General features: G+C 40.6%; 1 protein-coding gene across 3 annotated transcripts in view; it reads left to right on the forward strand.

Annotated features, from left to right (window-relative positions):
* The window catches only part of shtn1 (shootin 1), a 58,100-nt gene that overhangs the window by 20,919 nt on the left and 11,926 nt on the right, over positions 1–25,255 (forward strand). For all 3 annotated transcript variants that reach the window (XM_034142147.1, XM_034142146.1, XM_034142148.1), the window contains exons 4-6: positions 10,211–10,305; positions 22,912–23,083; positions 25,094–25,191. In XM_034142147.1, the coding sequence (XP_033998038.1) occupies positions 10,211–10,305; positions 22,912–23,083; positions 25,094–25,191 (365 nt within the window). The remainder of the gene's footprint in view (positions 1–10,210; positions 10,306–22,911; positions 23,084–25,093; positions 25,192–25,255) is intronic.

The raw sequence follows: 25,255 nt of genomic DNA on the forward strand, positions 1-25,255 counted from the left end.
TGAAAACTTGAAAGTGAAATGTTAAACTGGAAGAGTAGGAAAAATAGTGAAGAAGCTTAATATTTAGGATTTGTGTGTAAAATGTGGAGATGGGAGCAGTTTGTTTAAAGCAGGGGTCGGCAACCTTTTTGATATGAAGTGCCATTCTAAAAAAAAAAATGTATCAGCGTGCCGACGATCGTGAATTATCAACGGGGGGGGGGGGGGGGGGGGGGGGGAGGGAGAGGGTGTTGAGGAGCTCGACGAAAACACTCGTGAAAAGTGATGTTTAAAACTCAGTTAATGGGGCTCATTCACTGGCGCTTCCACAAACAACAACCAACATAATTGTTACATTAAAATGAAGTAGCCTATATTATTCAAGTTTACATTAACTTTGGATAATAACACGGGGGAAATGAGCGGAAGCGCTCTCTTTTCCTCTCTCCCCCTCTCTCTCTCTGACAGCCTGTCAGTATCTCATGCAGCTCACTGATCCAGTAATGAGTGACAGTGAAGAATAAATATATTTATAACTAGTTCCAAAGGTAGATCAAATAGCTAAGTGTGTTAGGTCTAACTCTTGTGTGTTCTGCTCCGCTCACCGGTCCGTCACAGCGGGTGGAGCTGCAGGATTTATGCTTCACACACGTTGCATACCGCTATTTTATTGTCTTTTTCGGACACCTTAAAATACTGCCAGACTGGTGAAGCCATTTTGGCGAGCTTGTTTTGCCGCACACAGAGAAAAGTGTCATGTATGTTACGTCTCGCGATCGGCCTTTTTGAGTGGGGCTGCGTTGCGCGCATGGCTTCCTTCTGCAGGTAACGGGGAGACGCGCTCTGGCGGCGGTCTCGTTCAGGATCCGAAAATAAAATAAATATTTTGTACACTTATTCCACTTATTCCTAGTGTGCCACTGGTTACGGTGCCGCGTGCCATTGGTGGCACGCGTGCCAGGGGTTGCCGACCCCTGGTTTAAAGTGTACTTCAGGCTTGGATTTTCGTCATTTTAGGGGCAAGGCCATTTGGCCTTTGGTGTCACACATTTTCTCAGGGCGCAAAGGCCACATGCCAGGGCACAAAGGCCATTGAGGGAAACATTTGGATTTGGAGCTTACAAATAAATAACTTCACTTTCTGATAAGAAAAACACACGAATGACATGGAAAACAAATCACTTTTTTTAATATCAATAATGTCAAACATTATATCATCATATAGGCCTAAGCCTCCTTTGTATTACCGTATATACAACAAAATACTCTACTTTAAATAATTAGTGTTTGGTATGTTTGCCATCTACTACTTCTCCCATTCACAAATCCGAAATCAAATCAAAAAATTCTATTAATATGTAACAAACATATTCCATTTCAGAGCAGAAGAAACAGCCTTCAAGGGTCAAACTCTGCACATACATCATTCAGCAGTGCACAGTGAAGCTCCAACAATCAACTGTATGAACAAGCAATACTTTGAAATGCAAAAGTGTGTGTGTGCGCGCGCGTGTGTGTACGAGAGTCTCTTTAATCAACTCCTCACAGCTGTTCAGAAACTGGACAAAAGTTAAACAAGTACAAACCACAGACTGTCTGTGTCATGGCGAATACAGTCGCTGCTTTAATTCTGTCTTTAGGACGCTGTTGTGAGTTTGGACGGAGCAGATACAGGTTAGTTTAGCCTGATCGATCCGATCTCCATTCATTAAACACGCATTTTAAAAGGTTTTTCGCCTGCCGTCTTGTCTGCTCACTTGTCAAAGCATGGTTTTTACTAACCGTTATCAGTATTTAATTACTTCGGCATCATTTTGAAACGTGTATTAGCCCCCAAAAGCCCCTTCCCCCTCCTCCCTTCTGTCAAGCGACTTTGTTAACTACTTTGAAAAAAAGGTTGATGATATTCGTTCTTCTTTTTCTGACTCACCTTTACTCACCGCTGGGTCACCAGACCCACCTTTCACCCACACACTGACCTCCTTTTCCCCTCTCTCTCCAAGTGAGGTTCTTACCCTCATTACCTCTGCCCATCCTACCACCTGTCCTCTGGACCCTATCCCCTCAAACCTCCTTCAGACTATCGCTCCTGATATTCTACCGTTTCTCACCCATTTCATCAACACTTCTCTAACTTCTGGTCACTTTCCAAACAGTCTCAAGGAGGCAAGAGTAAACCCTCTCCTAAAGAAACCCACTCTCAACCCGTCTGATGTTATAAACTACAGGCCTGTCTCTCTCCTCCCATTCCTGTCTAAAACACTTGAACGCACTGTCTTTAAACAACTCTCCTGTTATCTCCATCAGAACAACCTTCTGGATCCGCACCAGTCTGGTTTCAAGGCAGGTCACTCCACAGAGACTGCTCTCCTTGCTGTCTCTGAGGAACTGCACACTGCTAAAGCAGCCTCCCTCTCCTCTGTCATCATCCTTTTGGACCTGTCTGCTGCATTCGACACGGTGAATCATCAGATCCTCCTTCGCACTCTCCAATAATTTGGAGTTTCAGGCTCTGCACTTTCCCTCCTCACCTCATACCTCAAAGACCGCACCTACAGGGTAACTTGGAGAGGGTCCGAGTCCGACCCTTGTCAATTAACTACAGGGGTCCCTCAGGGCTCTGTTCTTGGTCCCCTCCTCTTCTCTTTGTACACAAACTCGCTCGGATCAGTCATTAGCCCGCATGGTTTTTCATACCACTGCTACGCTGACGACACCCAATTAATTCTGTCCTTTCCCCGCTCAGAGACCCAGGTCGTTGCACGCATCTCTGCTTGTCTAGCAGACATCTCTCAGTGGATGTCTGCTCACCACTTCAAGCTCAACCTTGACAAGATTGAACTGCTTTTTCTTCCGGGAAAAGATTGTCCCACTCTTGACCTAACAATCAACATCGGCACCTCTGTTGTTTCCCCGACTCAGACTGCAAGGAATCTGGGTGTGACCCTAGATAATAACCTGTCCTTCACTGCAAACATCGCTGCTACAACCCGCTGCTGCAGATACACTCTTTACAACATCAGGAGGATACGTCCCCTCCTGACCCAGGAAGCGACACAACTTCTGGTCCAGGCTCTCGTCATCTCACGCCTAGACTACTGCAACTCCCTCCTGGCTGGTCTACCTGCATGTGCTATCCGACCTCTGCAGCTCATCCAGAATGCAACGGCTCGTCTGGTCTTCAACCTTCCAACATTTTCCCACACCATGCCGCTCCTCCGCTCCCTTCACTGGCTTCCAGTAACTGCTAGAATCCACTTCAAGACAATAGTACTTGCGTACCATGCTGCGAATGGATCTGGCCCTTCCTACATCCAGGGCATGGTTAAACCATACACCCCAGCACGTGCACTGCGCTCTGCATCAGCCAAACGGCTCGCTGCACCCGCACTGCGAGGGGGACCCAAGTTCCCATCAGCAAAAACACGTGGGTTTGCTATCCTGGCTCCAAAATGGTGGAATGAGCTCCCCATTGACATCAGGACAGCAGAAAGCTTACACATCTTCCGGCGCAGACTGAAAACTCATCTCTTTCGACTCCACTTCGAGCGATAGAATTACTATCAAAGCACTTATATACTAATAAAGGACTGGCTTATCTAAAGCTAGTTGAGTAGCACTTGAAATGTTTTGGCTCTATGAAACCTGATGTACTTATATGATTGTGTTTTCTTCAAGTTTGTATCTTCTTGGTCGAATGCACTTATTGTAAGTCGCTTTGGATAAAAGTGTCAGCTAAATGTAATGTAATCTAATGTAATGTAATGTATTACAATTAAATCACGGTAAAATAGGTTAATTTTGTCGTAGTTGGTTTCCACCACAGCATTTACATGGAGATAAGCCCCGCCCCCTCTCCAGCGCGTCTTGTTTGAATGACAGGAGTAAACACAGCTGACAGCCGCGGTGAAACTCCAGCGGTTAGAGCAGGGGTGGGGAACCTTTTTCCTCTCAAGGGCCATTTCAATTTGTTCAACATCCTCCGAGGGCCGTACAAATTATTGACCTCTGCTTAAAAAAACTAAACTCACAGCCCATTCATTTCGCCTTTCTTTCATGCTGTCCAAAGAAAAAGCAACCTCTTAATCCAGATATCTTACCATGACTCGCGCATGCATTCATTACATTACATTACATGTCACTTGTTAGACGCTTTTATCCAAAGCGACTTACATACTCAATACTGTGGGCAATCCCCACAGGAGCAATTTGGGGTGAAGTGTCTTGCCCAGGGACACAACGACTTGCTGACTGCAGTGGGGTTTGAACCTGTGACCCCCTGATCCGAACACCAACACTCAACCCACTGCACCACACACCACATTCACGTGCACGGTTGTGGCATGACCACCAAAACAGAAAGATATTGGACACAAGATGTGTGCAAATGTATTTAGTTTCCTATCCATGTGGACATGATTTAAATGGGGGGGGACCTAACCTCCTCTAGGGGGGGTCCGGGGGCATGCTCCCCCGGGAAGATTTTTTTTTAAATGTTGAAGTTAAAAGCATCAATCTGGTGCACTTTGAGAGCAAAATTAAGAGATCTATGGATACATCTCTCAACACCCATATGAAACTGAACTGTAAGCAGATTTATTTTTCTTTATGGATATTTTACAAATCACTCCCCTTTCATACTGTATTCTTGTTTATTAATAACAACTTTTTTTTACTGTCATATAGTGTTTTATACCTGTTTACTTTATTCTCTTATTTTTTTATAACTATAATGATCATATAAAGATGTGCCTTTACCTCACTGGTTGGAGAAAAAGCTTCTTATATTCGTTAGCATAGCTAGCTAACCAGATGCTAATAACAACAAAGTTATTGACTGTATAATCAGTATGACAGATGAACAGATCGCCACTGGGCTTACAACTAAGACACAGCCACGCAAAAACTGTGGCATGTGTACGGCTCCTTATGGGTACTGCAATTTTTGGAAGTGCCGGAGCGACGTTCTGGTGCTCTCCGTCAGAACTGCACCCCTCTCAGACGAAACATATACCACGTGATGACACGTTAGGCTCGTGTTGTGTTCAAGGCCATGGCCGTCATGGCCGCCATGAAAATCCCACCCTGGTGTACTTCTTTGTGGTCTGAAAAAAGATCTGGAGAAATGTAACATGGGAGTCTATTGGGAGCTAGGTGGACTTTTTGACAAGTTTTTGTCTCTTCATGCCCTCAAGAGGCATTTTGTTTAATTTTTTTTATTTAAAAAAAAAAAAAATGTCAACGTAGGAGAGGTTTTCCTACGTTTTTCATGAGAAATGATGTCCAAGGAGTGTAGGGTTTGGGAATTATGGCAGGTTTAAAAAAGAAATTGGGCGAATTTCAAGCACTCCTCCACTCTGTTTTTTGGGTTAAAAGAGGATTTTAAGGTTCCTCCCATTGAGTTCCATGTTAAAAAAAGAGTTTAAAAAGCTGAATATTTCAAAAAGTATAAAATATTTTGAAAAAGTTGAGCCAATACTATTGAGAGCCAAAGTATTGGTTGAAATAAGAAGAATAAAGATTCGAAGAACTATAGTGGACAGCATTCACACTAATAATAATAATAATAAGATTAAAGATTCTAAGAACTATAGTGGAATGCTGTAAACAGCATTCACATTAATGATGTGAATAAAGGACACATTGGTAACATTTATTTCACTGTCTTTTGAATACACATCATCATGATGTCCATACAGTAGGCAAGTCACCATTCAGGTTACTAGATGGCAGCCACAAAGCAGGAAGAGATATACTTCAGTGTAAAGTGTTACAGGAACTCTTCTCTCAACTAAAAAATGCATTTCCTGCTGAAAATGCGTGTGAATGCTGTAAACTGTGTACATTTGTTGCTGAATTTAGCTGAATATGTTATTAGTTGAATGGCATCTGTAGCTGCTTTTACTGTAGCTACAGAAACCAAGTAAGTGTGTTGCTGAACTTAGTGGAGAAATGCAGAAAAGTTAAATGATTTGAATCAAAATTGTTAGAGCTCAAATGCATTGCAATGACTTTGTTGAACACTTGAAAGTGAAATGTTAAACTGGAAGAGTAGGAAGAAAAGTGAAGAAGCTTTATATTCAAAAGAAAAGGTTTAAAAAATGTATAAACAACAAAATGTATAGCCTCAATGTCCTGAAATAGCTGAATAATGTAATAGTTGAATGGTTTCTGCAGCTGAAAGTAGGCTGAAGGAGTTAGATATTAAATGTAAGTAGTAGTGAATGAATGTGTATTAAGAAGAGAAAAGAAAGTAAAAAGGCTTTGAAAAGCAGCAGAATATTTTAACTGCATACTTGTTAACTAACTTGATGGCGAGTGATCTGTCGCCATGGCAACGGCATTTGATGAAACCCCATAATATGCTTTGATGTGTTGATCGTTACCAAACCTGGGAAGTTTTGGGCCGTTTGGAGCATTTTCACTGAAGTTATGAGAAAACCATGTTTCATGGTGAGCATTGTGTTGCCATGGCAACGGCATTTGAAGAAAACTCAAAACTGTCACGTAGATGTCTTCACGGCTGGACTGTTAGCACACGTGAAGTTTGAGCACTTTTTGACCATTTTCATAGGAGTTTTAGCAATATCGTGTTTTATGGCGAGGGATAGCTCGGGGATTGCCATGGCAATAGCTTTAGAGGAAAACTCACTATTGGCACATAGACATGTTGAGGGCTGGACCATTAACCATTATCTGAAGTCTGGTGCTGTTTTGACCCTTTTCATAGGCGTTACGACAACATCGTGTTTTTTGGCGAGGGATTTCCATGGAAATGGCATATGGTGAGATCTCAGATTTGGCGTAGAGCTGTTGAGGCATGGACCGGTGATATACAAGTGAAGATTGGGGGATGATCGGACCATGTCAATTGGAGTTACAGCGACATCGTGGTTTATGGCGAGGGATGCGTTGCCATGGCAACACCACATTATGTAACATCAGATTTGATGTAGAGCTGTTCAGGGCCACAGTGTTAACCATCATGTGATGTTTGGTGGCGTTCTGAGCATGTCAGTTGGAGTTATGACATCATCGTGTTCCATGAAACAGGTGTTTATGTTTGAGCTAACGACATTATGAAACACCTGTGTTTGAGCCCAGAGATCAAAGGTTTCCATGGTGATGTGCAGTAATCAGTGAGAGGAGAGCCTTTCCATTGATCTGAATGAGAGATAAACCTCTTACATGTGAACGTTTTGTTGAAGAACCGTAGCAGATATCGGTGAAATTTCAACGCGTGTAGCGTCTCAGGACCCTGGCGAGCGTCTGAGTCTGCTTTTTATGTACTTTCGGGTCAATAATGTGGCCTTTTGGCAGATTAACTAAAGGTGTGCGGCTGCTGCTGTGAGGAAAGATCAGGCTGTATTTACAATGGGCCTTAATGGAGACATGTTGAACGTTTTTGTCACTTCATGCCCTCAAGAGGCATTTTGTTTAATTTATTTTTCAACGTAGGAGAGGTTTTCCTACGTTTTTCATGAAAAATTATGTCCAAGGAGTGTATGGTTTGGGAATTATGGCAAGTTTAAAACATTGTTTTGGGCGAATTTCAAGCTGTCCTCCACTCTGTTTTGAGATCAAAGCACTCTAGACTTAACGAGCTGCGCAATACACACTAATGTTAAAATCTGAAGAAGGCCTCTTTACCTAAGCAGTCGCAAAACAGTTGTGTGATTACTTAAAAAACAATGATTTATTTGAAGATTTTCAGTCTGGCTTTAGAACACATCATAGCACAGAGACAGCTCTGGTTAAAGTCACAAATGACCTTCTAATAGCCTCAGACAAAGGACTTGTCTCTATTCTTGTCTTGCTCGATCTCAGTGCTGCATTTGATACTATCGACCATGATATCCTATTGCAAAGACTAGAGCACTTAGTTGGCATAAAGGGAACTGCTTTAGGCTGGTTTAGGTCCTATCTATCTTCTTTTAATTTTTTTAACTTTTTTTTAATTTTTCATACATAACATCAATAGAACATACATGGAGATGCTTACATAACTGCAGCTGTTGTACACCAGGATTAATCATTCATGCCCTCCTTGGGCACCAAAAGGACATACAGTTTCTTAATGTTATCAATTTCTATATTGTGCAAACATTATCAACATATTACAGACATTATCACTCCCCCTCATCGGAAACATGATCGCACAATACCTGAACCATTATGATAGTAAGAGTCAGTGCTTTACCATCCAGATGAAACAAGTACAAGTGCAGTGAATCAAATAAATGAAAAATAAATAAATAAAAATAAATAAGTAAAGAGGTGCTGCTAGAGATCTGGTGTTGCTTGTATTAATGGGGACCATTTTTCTTCGAATGTATCAGTTTTCAGCTGTAGTCTTGCTGTGATTTTCTCCATCAAATAAACATTTTTTACCCTGTTTCTCCAGTGGACTATATTGGGGGGCTGCGGTTTCAGCCACGAGACCGTTATCATTTTTTTCGCAATTAGAAGAAGAATTCTTAGTAAGAAAGCTACATTTCTGTCCATATCACTGGGCAGTATACCCAGTATATAAAGTGCTGGGTCCAAAGTAAAGGTAATGCCCAGCACCCGTTTAATCTCCTTTTGAACATCCTTCCAGAAGCCCTGAATGTTTGGACAGTCCCTAAATATATGTCTCCCACCCGTCCACAGCCCCTCCAGCACAAATTAGAGGTATTGCTATATTTTGAAGTGATAGATGGGGTGTTAAAATATCTAATTTTCACCTTCCAATCAAATTCCCTCCATGTTGGACTGTTTGTTATTGTCTGTCCCACCTTGAATGTTTCTTCCCAATCCTCGTCGCATATTATAATATTCGCTTCCAACTCCCATTTTTCTTTGACATCCTTATTGTTGCCGTTACATTCATAATGTGGTACCTTGTAAAGTTTTGATATAGCCCCTTTTTTTGTCTCGTCCCCTGTATATGTCATTAACAGTTCCTCTAGTTTAGATGGGGCTTTGCGAATGTTTTCCCATTCCTTATGCTTCTGAAGGTAATGTCTCAGTTGCAGGAATCTATAAAAGTCACAGGATGGTAGGTTAAATTCCCTTGGAAGCAGGGAGAGGCATATACGTGCCTCAATCCCTGCCGAGTCGACGCACAACTGTTGACTGGTGTCAGTGCCAGAAACACTTTTTAGGAGCAATGCGCTCATGGTATAGATGTAATTTGGTTGTGTGTGTAGACGGTGGAAGCAGGGAGAGGCATATACGTGCCTTGATCTCTGCCGAGTCGACGCACAACTGTTGATTGGTGTCAGTGCCAAAAAAACTTTTTAGGAGCAATGCGCTCATGGTATAGATGTGGCGCATACATCTTAGTTCCTACTCTTTTCCCTCACCCTATCCCAAGGGAGTGCATGTACGTAGACTCGTTTTTTGCTGCTATACGCTTAGACTGTTGGGGGACACCTTACTTTTTCCTTCTGTCTGTCTGTACCTGTGTACTCTCATGTTCCGAATAACCCAGCTTCCCCCAAATTTCTTTTTGGTGTCTATCTACGCCGGGACCCTGAGTCGTGGCTGATCCTGTTGCTGTGGTCCTGGATCCTGCATCCTGAGTCCTGGATCCTGGATCCGGAGTACTGGATCATGAGTCCTGGATCCTTAGTCCTGAGTCCTGGATCCTGGATCCTGTGTCCTAGATCCTCTATCCTGAGTTCTGGATTTGAGTCCTGGACTTCGAGTCGTGGCTGAAGCTATCACTGTGGTCCTGCCTGTCTCTCATCATACTACTTCCCTGATGGCTCCCACAGGATTGTTGACATCCTCGTGGATTCATCTTCTTATTATAGACACATGCATTTCCAAACATTTGGTCTACCTATGCTGTAAATGTATTATCTCTTCGGTGCACACGGCATCTATTGCACGTCTGTCCGTCCTGGGAGAGGGATCCCTCCTCTGATGCTCTCCCTGAGGTTTCTCCCATGTTCCTTTAAACTGTGGGTTTTTCTCTGGAAGTTTTTCCTTGTACGATGTGATGGTCTAAGGACAGAGGGTGTCGTATTGTCATACTGATATTCTGTACAAACTGTGAAGTCCACTGAGACAAATGTAACATTTGTGATATTGGGCTATATAAATAAACATTGATTGATTGATTGATTTACCAAGCTCCAAACTAAGTTAAATATCTCAAAAAGTGTAAAAGATATGAAAAATCGGAAGAACAAGTTTTATAGCTGACATCTTTTCTTTGTCGTTAATTCTCTTTTTTTCGTAGTTTCTCAGATGGTCATTGAAGAGGTCGGTGCCATTCAGGAGCACCTGGAGATCGAGAGGACGTGTAGAGAAAGTGCTGAAGCCCTGGCCTCTAAGGTAAGATTTGTATTTAGACAAATTACTGCTCAAAGACAGAGACAGCTGTCTGTGCTGCTTCTATAATGCCTAACCTGGTTTCACAAACTCTTGTTGAATTAAAACAAGGGAATTAAAATTAAGGGGAATTGTAGGATCTGTTTAATTAAAGCGGTTAAGTTAAAGCATCAAATCAGGTAGAGACATCAAAGTCAACTTTAATGTCAATCTTTCAGTTTGTGTGTACAGACAGAGAGATCGAAATAACGTTTCCAACAATCCCGAATACAAAAATACAATAATACAAATATACAATTATATATACAAATATGTATAAAATATGTATATCCTAAACACAATGTCAGTGTTTTCAGACACCTTCACTTTGGCATATTCAATTTGTATGTAGCAATCAAAAGCACTCTGTAGTCCTCCATTTCTGCTTCTGTCACCATATTTTAGTGTCTCAAATTGCATTGCATTCTTTTGATTCAGAGCAGACTTCTTTGGAGTCCTTGCCAAAATGTGAGTTGTGATTGAGAGTGGGGGAGCCTGGCACATAGTGATTTTGCAGCCCACTGATGCTGAGCCTGTCACTGTAATCATTTCTCATTCAATTTCTGGACAAAAGCCCCCACAGTCCACCTGGTTGGACCAGATTTGGGGCGATGGGAGGTTGAGGGTTGTTATGGTGAAGGTCGACTTTTCTGGCTTTTTTCTAACCGTTTTTACCACCAGCCTTCCTTTTTTTTTCTAGTATTTGTCATCCTCGCCTTAATGGGATGGAAAGAAAGATTGGTACCCCTCAGATGACCACACTGTATCAGGGTTTCATACCTGATGGTTAACCTTTTGTTAATCTATGCTAAGTCCGTCAGTGGCTCAGTCAGTAGGGGCTTGGACTGTGAGCTGTAGGATTGCCGGTTCAAGTCCCTGAACAGCGGGGGTGGTGCCTTTCAGCCTTCCACCACGGCAATGCCCAGGAGGTGAACTGAGATATCTTCAAGTACCAGTCCACACTCCATATTTATGTCTGTACATTTGGCATATGTTACACAGTGAGACTTTAGGAATCAATAGAGGGAAGGGGAGTGGGTCAGGGTTGTAGCAGATGTAGATCAATCGGACTATTCTTGTACATGCTGCATTTGGAGCATTTCTTTCAAAGTAAATATTCAAATACTAATCATAAACACACACCTTCTTTTCAAACAAAAACAGGAGCCTTTCAAAGCCGTCCAAATATGCAACACATTTTTGTCATAGTACTCTTTACAAATATGAATATTTGTAACATTCATGGTTTGCAAATCAAATATTTAGAAACCTATCACATACTGTAGAATCAAATGTGATTAATTGCCTTAGAACATGGGAGTTAAACCCACATACCTTGTTTCACATTTATTTTCCCACCCAACTCAAATTGGCTTCAGAAATGATATTATATGTTTGGGGCGTTGTCCACTGGACCTGGGGGGGCAGGAATAAAGCAGCCCACTGGTCTGACAGCAGGATTCATCTTTATCTTCTTAAGAGTATGCTGGCTGAATGCTCGCTTCATGGCAGTCTAATGCTGCGTTCACACCGGACGCGATGCGATGTTTGGGGGCGGCGCGATTACATGTAAAGTCAATGCAGAGACGCGGACAGACGCGAATCCGCTCCGACGGCGCGCATGAAGCGGTGGACGCGGCGCGATTGAGGCGATTGAACGGTGCCGCGTTAAACGCGAGAGTTCAATTTGTTCAACTCGAGCGTCAAATTCACGTGACGCGTTCTCGCGGAAGCCAATCAGCGGTGAGGATCTCAGCCTGCCGTCACTGACGTTCAACCACACAACATCAGCCGTTAGCTGTTAGCAGTTAGCACACAGAGCTCACAGCTCCTCATATCTGTTCAGAAACCGGACAAAAGTTAAACAAGTACAAACCACAGACTGTCTGTGTCATGGCGAATACAGTCGCTGGTTTATTTATGTCTGTAGGCCGTTGTTATGAGTGTGGAATGAGCATATACAACGTTAGCTTAGCCTGGTCGACCCGATCTTCATTCAGAAAACACGCATTTTAAAAGGTTTTTCGCCTGCCGTCTTGTCTGCAGACTTGTCAAGCATTAAATCATGGTTTTTACTGACCGGTATCAGTATGTTGTTACTTCGGCATCATTTAGAAACGTGTATTACAATTTAATCACGGTAAAATATGTTCATTTTGTTGTAGTTGTAGCTCCCGAGACAGCGCGTCTTGTTTGAATGATGCGAGTAAACACAGCTGGCAGCCGCGGTGAAACTCGAGCGTTTAGAGCGATGCGATAGGAGCGATTAGAGCGAAGCGAATATTCGCATCGCGTCCGGTGTGAACGCAGCATAAGTGACTGCTCTTGTTCCAGCTGTATTTGTTGTCTTCTGCTCAATGCTTCTTTGCTCCTCTGCCTCAAAATAAAACTGTTTCTATAACTAGACCCTTCTCTGCCTTCCTTTCTAATACAGCCGAGTGTATGAGCTCTCGCTGGGGGGGGCACTGGCATCCATACATTAACTATTCACTCACTTTAGTTAAAAGCAATACATGTATTCACCATTAATCCAAGTACTGTGAATAGAATAGGGTTAGATAAGTGATCAGCTTTCACTGCTCACCATTCAATAGTATTTCAGCAACATTGTAAAATAACCACAGATGCACTCTGACGGTTTGTTACTGATTTACATTTAAATCAAACCCAAGATACATAAGGGGGTGTTTCCAGAGGAGGACTGACAAAATTAAACTCTGTATTAATTTCTTTCTACCTTATGATGGTAATTGCGCATATCAAATGTTCCCAAGACAAATCTTCAAAGAAGCAATTTCTTAGCTCCTCAACATTTAAATTTAAAAGGCAATTGGAGGGAGTTAGCTATTTGCAACCAGTCAAATCAGACGGTGTTTTCTGTTGATGTGCGAACAGCGCTACGATGAAGGGGCTGTGACTTTTTAACAGTGACCTCCTGAAAGTTCTAGCCTGATGCTATGTCATCCTTGATTTGTCTGAGTATGTAATTTTTTATGTACATCTCTTGCGAATTGTAGATTATTACCAAAAGAATGTGATTCCATGTTATGTATTGTTGATTGCATTTCAGAAAAAAATATGCAGTCTGAAGGGCATCATCAAAAGATGGAATTGCTGCAATCTGCTCCCACCAGGATGCCATTAATAAATGTTTCTTTAATGGCGCGCCTTTTCCATCTCTCTTTTTGTCTCCTCTCCAGGCACTTTTCTTTCTCTTCTCTTCTTCTGCATAATTGGCACCCATCTCCTTCCTCAGGCTTCATTCAGGTTTTGCTTAGTGATGCTCTCCTTATGGCCATCCGATGATTGAACTTTAAGAAATGGATTGGCCATCAAGGAAGTTAAGTGTGTATGCTTCATGTAAAAATGATCAATCTGCAAATCATTTCCAAGGCAACACCACATAAGAATACGTGTTAGAAGTGATAATAACACAGAAAAACATGATGCACAGAAATGCTAGATGCAAATACATGTAGCATCAAAAAACTGTGATTACATCGAAAAGAGAGATATTTGCTGCCTTATTTGGGGTCTGCTTGTGCGCCTTTTTTTCACACCTTATCATTGCTTTGCATGCGTCCTGTCATTTTGCCTGATTGCAGGGCCAAAGAAAAGAGGAAATCAACAACATCTCATCTGTCTGTCGCTCCGCTACCTTATTTCTTTGCCTGTTTTCCACCAGCTAAATACAAAGCACACTTGTCGCTTTATGCAGATTGGAGAAATGAAAGCGCTGTAAGATGCAGGCTCTGTCAGTTTTCATAGGACTCATGTCATCTATTAGGGACAATGTGCGGGATATGCCATACATTGTTCATGTGGCTGCACAATGTAATCTGTGCTGAGGTATGCTGAGTGTATTCATCCTCTTCACTCAAACTATTTATACTAATGGTCCGCGTAATATCTATGCCATTATTTTCCATTCAAAGGAGTCTAATCTTTGAACAGTTTAATGTTACAATGTGAGTGTTTGTACTACCTTTGCAAATGTATCATGTCCAACACATTCAGAAAGCTGTTATCTGCTTTCAAATGATCAGTTGTTTACATCTGTCCGTCCATCCTTTTATTTCTGATGCCTCCATGTGTATTTCAAAATGTCATTATACAATATTAAATACTATATATTAAATATATATAGTAACTAATGAATAACATGAATTTTAAAAGCGCTACTTTATACTAGGCTTTTTATTTTAAAGTTCTAGACTTTTAAATGTGATTTCATTGTGGGTTTCTGTTTTCAACAACGCTTATTCCTTATACAGTTTTTGAAAGAAACAGAGTGTAGGCTACAGTTAGGCTCTGAGGTTCCTCTGTTAAAAGATGGACATGGAGTTTGGCTCAGGGCTCAAATTGAAAAAAAAGATGGTTGAACTTTAAACCCTGAGGAGAAAGCTGAGATGTCAGATCTTTTCCAGCAGCTAGACTACAAAGTGCACCTGCACTACAGCACACTGTCACTCTACACATGTGCAGGACGAAACACAACCATGTGTATCTGCATGTATTAGAAAAGTGGCTTTTGTAAGATACAGTATGTTGAATTACTACTCATGATATATATATATATATCAGGGATGCAAACTCATCAGGTATGAAAAAGGTGACAAGGATCCGAGCCCCCCGACCCCACGGAATATCGGCTTTAAAATGAGGAATAACAGATGATTTTAGCAGTCAGAACAACTAAAGCAGCAGTGTTAATAATAACAGAAACGCCAAAGAGTCACATCTAATAGAAATATATAAAAGCATTTATTTTTAATTGTGTAGCAGTCAGTTTATAATTTTGGCAGCACTGTTGAGCATTTTGAAAATGTATTTTCATGCCTCTGTTCAAGGCTTAGTCTTTCTATCTGTATAGCCAGTGGTGTAAAGTAACTAAGTTCATAAACTCAACAAGTACTATACTTGGGTACAATTTTGAGATACTTGTACTTAATTTAAGTATTTCAATGTTTTTGCTACTTTGTTCTTCTACTCCACTACAGTTCAGAGGTAACTGGTGTACTTTTCCTCAACTACATGTATTTAATACCTTTAGTTACTTTACAGATCTGGATGAATGATGTGAAATATATTCAAGTGTTAAATCAGACTTTAGTTCCACCTGGAGTAAATCCACAAGCTACCCTGCAGTATACAAAGTCATTCAAACTAGCTGCACCTTTACCAGCTTTGAGAACACTTTCATGATCAATCATTATAAAACATATCATATATATTATTCTGAAATGGACCAATCTGCACAATGACTACTTTTACTGTCGCTACTTTAAGTACATTTTGATGAGAATACTTTTCTACTTTTACTTGAGGAACATTTTGAATGCAGGAATTTTACTGTAACAGAGTATTCCTACACTCTGGTACTTCTACTTTTACTCTAGTACAAGATCTGAGTACTTCTACTTTGACTCAAGTACAAGATCTGAGTAGGCCTACTTCTACTCAAGTGCAATATCTGAGTACTTCTGTTTTACTCAAGTACAATATCTGAGTACTTCTACTTTTACTCAAGTACAATATCTGAGTACTTCTACTTTTACTAAAGTACCAGATCTGAGTACTTCTACTTTTACTCTAGTACAAGATCTGAGTACTTCTACTTTTAATCAAGTACAAGATATATACTTATACCACCTCTGTTTATAGCCTATGAAAAAAACTATTAGAAAACATAGGCTAAAGCTAACGTTAGCAGATAGTGACAATGTATGCTAGTTAGCTAGCTCAACGATTCCTTAAATAATATAGAGTGGCGAAGTCACGCCCACCTACTTCCGGGTAATGGGACCTTATTTCGGAAAAATTATGCATTGAAGTCAATGGGGAGAGAAAACTTATCTTTCGATCCCGTTTGAATTGTGCCATGAATTACACATATGATGTTTGTCAATCTTAAAAAATAATTTCCATGTCAAAAAAGTCACAGTTTGTCGTAAAACTGTTGAAATATAAGACTATGAAAAATACGTAACTAGAAAGACTACAAATCCCAGAGTCGCGTAAGTGATGTCACAATTGTTTTCCTCCACCATTCAGATACCTAAGATCAGCGCAATATAGATATAATCTATCTATATGGCGCTGGCTAAGATAAGATAACTTTAACAAGATGCCTGTGTGCTTAGTACCAGGTTGTTATTATACCAGCAATGGGTCTTGCTCGTTCTTTTGCTTCCCGTCTGATGAAAGGACCAGGAGTGGCTTGATCAAGTTAGCTACCTAGCTAGCACGTTAGTTAGCATTACAGCCTTGTCATTTTTATTAGCCTTAACATGAAGTAACATTAAGTAACCCAAAATGTTAAACAGTAAGAGTAGTAGTCATATTTCGTGAACCCTTTGAATAGTACTGTCACCGGTGTGATCATTCTATAATACACCATTTAAGCCCGGGGGAGAAATGCTAACGCTAACGTTAGCATCGGCGATCTTTTCTACTTCATGCTATCTGCACAAATGGTTGACATTAAACATTAAAACGACCAGGCAGTTCAGAGAGAATCAAAGGAAGGCAGGCAGGCAGCTTTGCATGACATTCTTCAGGACGTGTTTCAGTGTGGTGATAGTGAGGATAGTCAATCGTTTTGTTGACAAGACAGTAGTGACGGCCATCTTGGTGACGTGTGTTGTTGACCAGAGATGTAGTTCATTGAGCGTTTCACACAAACAAATGTGTTACTTCACAGTTTTACGACACATTTTCTTTTTTTTTGACTTGCAAAATTATCTTTTAAATTGACAAACATCATATGTGTAATTCGTGGCACAATTCAAACGGGATCAAAAGATAATCTTTCTCTCTCCATTGACTTCAATACATAATTTTTCCGAAATAAGGTCCCATGGAGGTCCACCGGAAGGGGAGGGACTTCGCCACTCTATTGCGACAGAATTTTTTTTCTGTTCACATCACGCTCTGCCGCTCCAACAGGGAGCTCTACTCTGAACACCCGAACGGTAAGGCGATATGGGTCCGTTCTTATTGTGCATCCATGGGTAAAGGTAAAACGCATGTAGTACTGAACACGTAACATGAACGTGCTGGGCGGCGCGGTCCCGTGGGTTAGATGCGCGTTCATAATCAGGGTTCCTGCAGGTTTCGCCTACTCAAATTTAAGACTTTTTAAGATCACTTTGAATAGAATTTAAGACTTATTTCACGGCAAGATAGTATGAAGGAAAATTGCTATGAAAGAAGAAATACGTCCCATAATTACTTACAAAGTAAATGTAAAGGCATAACAGTACAGAACTGTGTGAGCGTGTTAGACAAAAATTGTATGTATGTGTGTGTCTGTGTGTTAGGGGTGTGCAATTAATCGTATTTTAATCGCAATTACGATTTTGGCCTGCCACAATTACGAAATTATTTTGCTTTGCTAGGTTGTGACAGTGCACTACAACATATTTGATCTAATTAATTTTAGTCTAATTTATTTTTATTTATCATATTTATATATGTTTAATAGCTTGTGGAAGTGCGCTCCAAAATATTTGTTGATCTTGTTTATTGGTATTTATTATTTTGATATTATTTATTTAAATGTATAATTTATTTAATTTATTTTTGTATTGGTTTTGCAGTTGAATTATACGTTCAGGGTAATCAACAGTTAAAAAGATACTGTTCAAATTATTATTTGTTTTAAAGTTCAATAAATGGATGTTTTCAAAGTGTGTGTGTGAGAGTGACAAGAGCTATATTCAGAGCTCTGCTGCCTTGGCTACAATCTTTCATCGTTGCTGTTGTATGATTGGTGTTTAACTACGGTATTTAGCGTCTACAGCACCTCCGCTTTTTTTTTAGGGTTGACGTACCCACACGTCGCCCGGAGGTCCCCCGGTGTTGTTGCGGGAGCTGCTGCACTAGCTAACGCTGCATTAGCAAAACAAACGCTAATTTATTTTGCAAAAGGTGCAGCGGGCTTCAAACACGTTCCCTCCACTGGTTTCAACCAAGCACTAAATTCGTTGTTTTCCAACCAAATACGGTTGAACTTACACTTCCCCATATTTATTTTTAAGTAGATTCTAAGATACATGAGTTTCTGACTGCCGCTAGCTGAAGCTTGCTTGCTAGGTTACTAGCTGGGTGTTCTCCAATAAGGGGCCGGGGGAAACAAAGTTAGTGATTACTGGTTCCATGTTGATTTATTTCAATACAAATTGTTGGGGGGAACTGAAAGGCTCTTACCGTACTGGTTACTTTGCAGCCCGGACATTTCCCCCAAAACACATTTAGACGCGATCGCAACACAGAAGTACCTTTCAAATCTGATCATTTTTAAGACCTTCTAAATCATATTTAAGACCTTTCTTATTTTTTTGGTCATATTTAAGACCTTTTTAAGGCCTTAAATTCAGATTATCAGATTTAAGACTTTTTAAGACTTTTTAAGACCCCGCAGGAACCCTGATAATGCCGAGGGAAATAACTCTCAGAATAACGTTATTAGCACATTTTACAACTTGAGGACCGAATGTTTTTAATAAGGGCTATACAAACGTTCATACTGGGTAGTTTGAGTTTAAAAAAAATTATTATTATGAGTATGAATAATCTTAAACAAGAACAGGATCTTGAGCCATGATGATTTTAAGGTACAGAAACATTCAGAATGCATGACGATTCCTTCAAAGGTTTTGAAATAGACTCCTAGTACTCTTAATTTATAAAGTAATAATACATGTGAATTATTGAGCTCATTAGTGGCCTGACTATAATTTGGTCTAAAAAAAAGTCAATGATGATCATTGTGAAGGGGTGTCCAGCCCAGGGGCGTCGCCTGGACCTGAAAACATTCGGGGCTTAGCCCACAGTGGCGGCGGCACTACAGTGGCATTTTTTACTGCAACACTCCCCACACACACACACACAATACACCCGCGACTGTTACAATGAAGGCTCGAAAATCAGCTCACGGCATATAGGCAGGGGTAAAGTGTTATTTTTTATGAGTGGGGGGCGGACCTCACCTCCTCTAGGGGGGTCCGGGGGGATGCTCCCCCGGGAAGATTTTTTTTTAAATATTGAAGTTAAATGCATCAATCTGGTGCACTTTGAGAGCAAAATGAAGAGATCTATGGATACCTCTCTCAACACCCATATGAAGCAGAACTGTAAACAGATGTACTTTTTCTTTATGGATATTTTACTAATCACTCCCCTTTTAAACTCTATTCTTGTTTTACTGCCATATAGTATTTCATAACTGTTTTTCATTTATTCTCTTATTTTTTGTATAACTATAATGATCATATGAAGGTGTGCCACGGAAATAATCTTTTGAATAATTTGTGACCAAACCGTTTGAGACCCACTGAGATAACTTAGACTAAAGTTAAGTATCACACTCAGAGAGTCCTTTAGCTCACCTGAGTCTCTCAGTCTGAGAGGAGAGGACTCTCCTCCAGCTTGTTGTGGAACAAACAGCTCCTTATGTCCGTTAGTGCAGCTAGCTAACCAGATGCTAACAACACGGTCCCTGCTGGCACCGGTCCCTCCCTCCCCCTCTCTCCCTCCCTCCCCTCTCTCCCTCTCTCTCTATCACACTAAATGCGCTATTGCCACACACACACAGAGCCGAGCTTGAATGACACAAGCACACGTTTATTTCTATGCAACTCTCTGATTGGTCTGGTGTCATGCCTCTGTTGCATTCACTGAACACGGGAAATTACAGTGCTGCCGTCCTCTCGTGTCATGATGAGGTTCACGTAAAGCACGGTTAATGTATTATATTATTGAGGGAGAATTGTCCGGGGCTACAGAAAAAACATTCGGGGCTAAAGCCCCGGATGCCCAGGCCAGGCGACGCCACTGGTCCAGCCCATATCAATAACATACCAAACTACTGTACAGGCTAATGTGAGATTCAGAAATTAGTTTTAAAAATCATGTTTTCATGAAGGTAGGCCTACCTTACATGAACCTGTTTGAAACCTTAATGACCCCATGATGTGATTATTTATATCTTAAAACCTTTAACAACTATATTTAGATGTTCATAAATATCTACATGTATGTATAAATACATGTGTAGCAGTTAGACAAACATAATTAATAGATCTCATTATTACCTATTTTATGTGTTCTAAAAAATAAAGTTTTACTAAGCCCCCTTTTTGTTTTAATTTATTAATTAGACAAAATGATTTGTGCTTAAAGTCATATACTGTTGTGTCTCAAACGGATAGACTAGATTATTAATTAATTTGCCTAATAGTTGCTTAAAATGCTACAATAACATTTGCAATTCGTTTTTAATCTGCCATGTACGGTATCACTAGGCTTGTTTGAGACAAGCGAGACCTGCGCAGACCTGCGCAATTGCGATCAACGTCTTGCTAGTGCGTTGCATGATGGTTAGTCATTTTGTCCGACTTGCTCTGAAGGCTCGCCTACATGAGACGTTGAAATCTCGCGGGACAAAGACGCCCGCAGACTTGAGAGCGAGGCGCGGCGAGGCGGCGCAGTTTCTCTCCCCGGGCTGCGGAAGCGAAATGCTTGATGGGAAACGACTCGCTGGTATCTCGAGCTGAGCGCTCATTGGTGGGTTTTACCCCGTGCTGGTGATGAAACTCTCCATTGGCTCGGCAAAAGTGTGTTGTTTTGTGTCAGTTTTACGTCGCCACTTCCATTCACATTTTTCATCATTGTTCCACAATGTTTATTATCATTAAATTAATATCTATATATTTTATACTATACTTGCACTGCTTACCGTTGTCATACTTTATATATCTTAGCATATTCATACAACACACTGTTCATACTAGGCTAGGCTACTGTGTATATAGTGTATTCATACCCCTCACTGTTTTTTCATCATTCAATTCATTCTATATTTTATTCTGTAGATTGTGTACATTACTTTTCACTTTACTGCTTTATGCACTCCTGGTTAGAAGCTAAACTGCATTTCGTTGTCTCAGTACCTGTAATCTGTGCACTAACAATAAAGTTGAATCTAATCTTGAGCAGGAACAAATGTATTTACTTAGTACATATCTGACATTAACGATTAAACACATTTGTGCATTCTTTATAAATGCAAACCGAGTCAAGCCGACTCCGGAGGTGGCGGTATGCACCTTAAAGTTGTTTGCAATCCACCAAAAAACCGAGAGAAGAAGAAGAAGAGGAAGAAGCAGACTCCGAGCTGTCCGACTTCAGGCGAGCTTTTTGAGACCTCCCCCGGCTGCGATCGGCTATTCTCGTCTACTTTTGAGGCGAGCCGCAGCTCGTTTCAAACAAGCCTAATGTCTCTCAGCCACCGTAGTGTCGTGTCGGGTGGGCGTGTCGTGTAGGGGGCGTGTCGTGTAGGGGGCGTGTCGTGTATTTGCTGCGGCTGCAGCTAGACCATATTGCAGATTTGGGGAAATTGGTCCGTGCGCAAAGCATTGTGGGGATTTTAAGACCGCGGAGTCTACACATGTGCAGCCTCGATATTTCTCCAAACGGAGTACGCCGGGCTCGGTAGATTTCCAAGTATGCTGGAGATTGGAACAGTACTTCGGCGGCACTCGATGACGTAGTATGCTTGAAATAGTGGCTCTGCAGCAGCTTTACTCGCGATTGAGAAACACCCGGGACTTCAAAGATTGCAGTACCCATAAGGAGCCGTACACATGCCGCAGTTTTTGCGTGGCTGTGTCTTTAGTTGTAAACCCAGTGGCGATCTGTTCATCTGTCATACTGATCATACAGTCAAGAACTTTGTTGTTAGTAGCATCTGGTTAGCTAGCTATGCTAACGAATTTAAGAAGCTTTTTCTCCAACCAGTGAGGTAAAGGCACATCTTTATATGATCATTATAGTTATAAAAAAACAAGAGAATAAAGTAAACAGGTATAAAATGACAGTAAAAAAAAGTTGTAAACAAGAATACAGTTTAAAAGGGGAGTGATTTGTAAAATATCCATAAAGAAAAATTAAATCTGCTCACGGTTCTGTTTCATATGGGTGTTGAGAGATGTATCCATAGATCTCTTAATGTTGCTCTCAAAGTGCACCAGATTGATGCTTTTAACTTCAACATTTAAAAAGAAAATCTTCCCGGGGGTGCAAGCCCCCGGACCCCCCTAGAGGAGGTTAGGTCCCCCCCCACTTAAGTCATGTTCACATGGATAGGAATCTAAATACATTTGCACACATCGTGTGTCCATATCTTTCTGTGTTGGTGGTCATGCCACACCGTGCACATGAATGCATGCACGAGTCATGGTGAGATATCTGGATTAAGAGGTTCTCTTTCTTTGCACAGCATGAAAGAAAGGCCAAATGAATGGGCTGTGATTTTAGTATTTTTAAGCAGAGGTCAATCATTTGTACGGCCCTCGGAGGATGTTGAACAATTTGAAATGGCCCTTGAGAGGAAAAAGGTTCCCCACCCCTGATCTAAAGAGTTAACACTTTTCTAAAGTGCTTCATACAGTAATGGAACACTATTTGACTGATATTAAACATATCATGTAGCTCTTTAAATAGTTTGCCATATAATGCCTCTGAAAATCACAGGTGTTTGTTTCTCTTTGTGCCTCCACACTGCAGCTGAAGCGTCAGAACCGCTCTCTGAAGAGGAAGAGCATGATGATGCTGCCCCACCTCAGCCCAAAGACCATCACTGAGATCAACCTCATGGACCAAGAGGAGGAGGAGCAGGAGGAGGGACATGCAGACAGCCTTCTCTGCCCCTCCCCCCAGTGCCAGAGCAACATCTCAGGTACAACCTGTCTCCAGCCCAGGATGAACTGTATATAAAAACACACATTTACCAGCAAGTCAGACCCAAGCCACAAACAGCCAAAAGATGTGCGCTGTTGAAGTAGTTCAAGGTTTTAGAGGGTATTTTAGAAGTCCTGCAAGGCACAATTATTTATATAGAACCTTTCAACACAAGGCAATTCAAAGTGCTTTACAAAAATGAAAAACATTAAGAGCATTAAGAAATAGTGCAGCGGAATCACTTTATAAATGACATTTAAAAACAGTCATTAAAAACAGTCATTAAAACAGTCATTAAAAAGCAAAGAATACAATAAACATAAAACAAGCTAATGTAGAATAACACAGGTATAAAATACATGAATAAAAGTTACAGAGCAGTGTAAGATATGAATAGTAAAATTACAAGCGATGGCAAAAAAAAGTCCCCCCCCCCAGAAATGGCATATACAGTCACTTGTATATGTTTATCAGCTTACAGTTTGGGCCTTAAAATCTTCATCTGATTAAATGAATATCTCTATGAAATCTGAAATCATATTCCAATGAAGTTCTAACAATCATTGATAAATAAGTCCATCAATGATAATCAGTTTGAAGGATTATTTGATCATTTGGATTGAAGGGCAATACTCCTCATTATACTGTATAATTCATATATTACTCAAAGCAAATGCCGAATCTCCCACAATGCATTACATTAAAAGTATGCAGTGCTTGCACGTGCATAGAGCACGTTAGCAGTAACTTTGAACAGTATGTTCAGTGAGTCTGAAGTACAGGATACTTCTCCTCCAGCCGTCTCTTGGAAATGTCATGGTTAGTTCCTGTAGTCAATCAGTAATTATACCTCTGGTGATAATGGATTCATTTTGCATGATGCTTTCCCCATCATGTTGTTCAAGGCTGTTGGCATTATAAGTGAGAGATAATCATGCCATTTGCAAATGATATACTCTGATTCAGAAGATGATTACATTCAGAAATAAGATTGTGGGCTTATTATGTTGAACATTCATAATTTCATGTTAATAGCAAGCCAGTCAAATCCATTTCCTGTCTGGCAACACATATATAATAATATATAATAGGACACTCTTATTGTACAAATGTACACTTAAACTATATAAAGGTTTAAAGGCAGAATAATTCAGGAACAGCTGTTTTTTATCATCAAAGGTGGGGTCAATAAAAGTCCCAGCATTGTGAAAACTGCTCGTTTGCTCAGACTTGCTTTAACATTTTCTTTTAATATGAGACTTTTATCCATCAGAATACATGTTATTCTCGGCAAAGTGCACTCTACCCCTCACCAAAAACAATTGTAGGTGTCAGCAACCCTTTTCTGCTTAAGTACTCTCATAAATGTCTCAGCCTGGTCCTGCTGTGATCTGCTGTATAGTAACAGATTTCATCTATGTGTCATTTCAGAAAGGATTTCAGACAGTGGTGTTACTAAACTCTCATGGGCACAGCAATCCTTGCATTTGATGCAGTTAACACAATAAGTGAATTACCAGCATTATAACACAGCAATACAGTCTGTTGGTGCTGCTTGTTTTTTTATTTTACAGTATTTTCATATCCATTACTTTTAGTATTGCTAACGCATATCACAAATCAATGAATGCATGACTCCTGTAGTATATTTTGTGTTCAACATCTTTTTACCACTGTTGTGGAGTACATATTCAAATATTTAAAATACAAAAGCATCACAAATCTTGTACTTTAATCCCAGCGGTGTATTTTGTTTTCATTATATAACTAGTAATTCCCCAACATTACATTAAAGCCAGTCACACTCACCTTGGCAGTAACAACAGATTGATAAAGCTGAAGGCTGACCCTTTCATTGATTGATTTGGTTTTGGGGACAGTGATGGCATCCTAAAGAGTGCTGTCAGTGTCCTCTACAAGAGGAACCATGATGAGAAGAAAGCTCAGGAAACAACCAGTAGTGTGTGCATGACATGTGTGTGCATTGCTTTGGTTTTCTTTGTTTCAGAGCTTCAACAGGAGTTGGAGTTAACACGTGAGGAGAAACAACAAGCCGTCACTGATCTGGAGTCAGTAACAGAACAACTGAGGGAAACAAGGGAAGAAGTCAGTTTTTTTGTTTTGTTTTGCCTTTTTCTGTCCTAACACTATACATTTTTCTTCATAATAA

Source organism: Trematomus bernacchii, unplaced genomic scaffold, assembly GCF_902827165.1.
Source record: "Trematomus bernacchii unplaced genomic scaffold, fTreBer1.1, whole genome shotgun sequence".
In the NCBI taxonomy this organism is placed as follows: domain Eukaryota; kingdom Metazoa; phylum Chordata; class Actinopteri; order Perciformes; family Nototheniidae; genus Trematomus; species Trematomus bernacchii.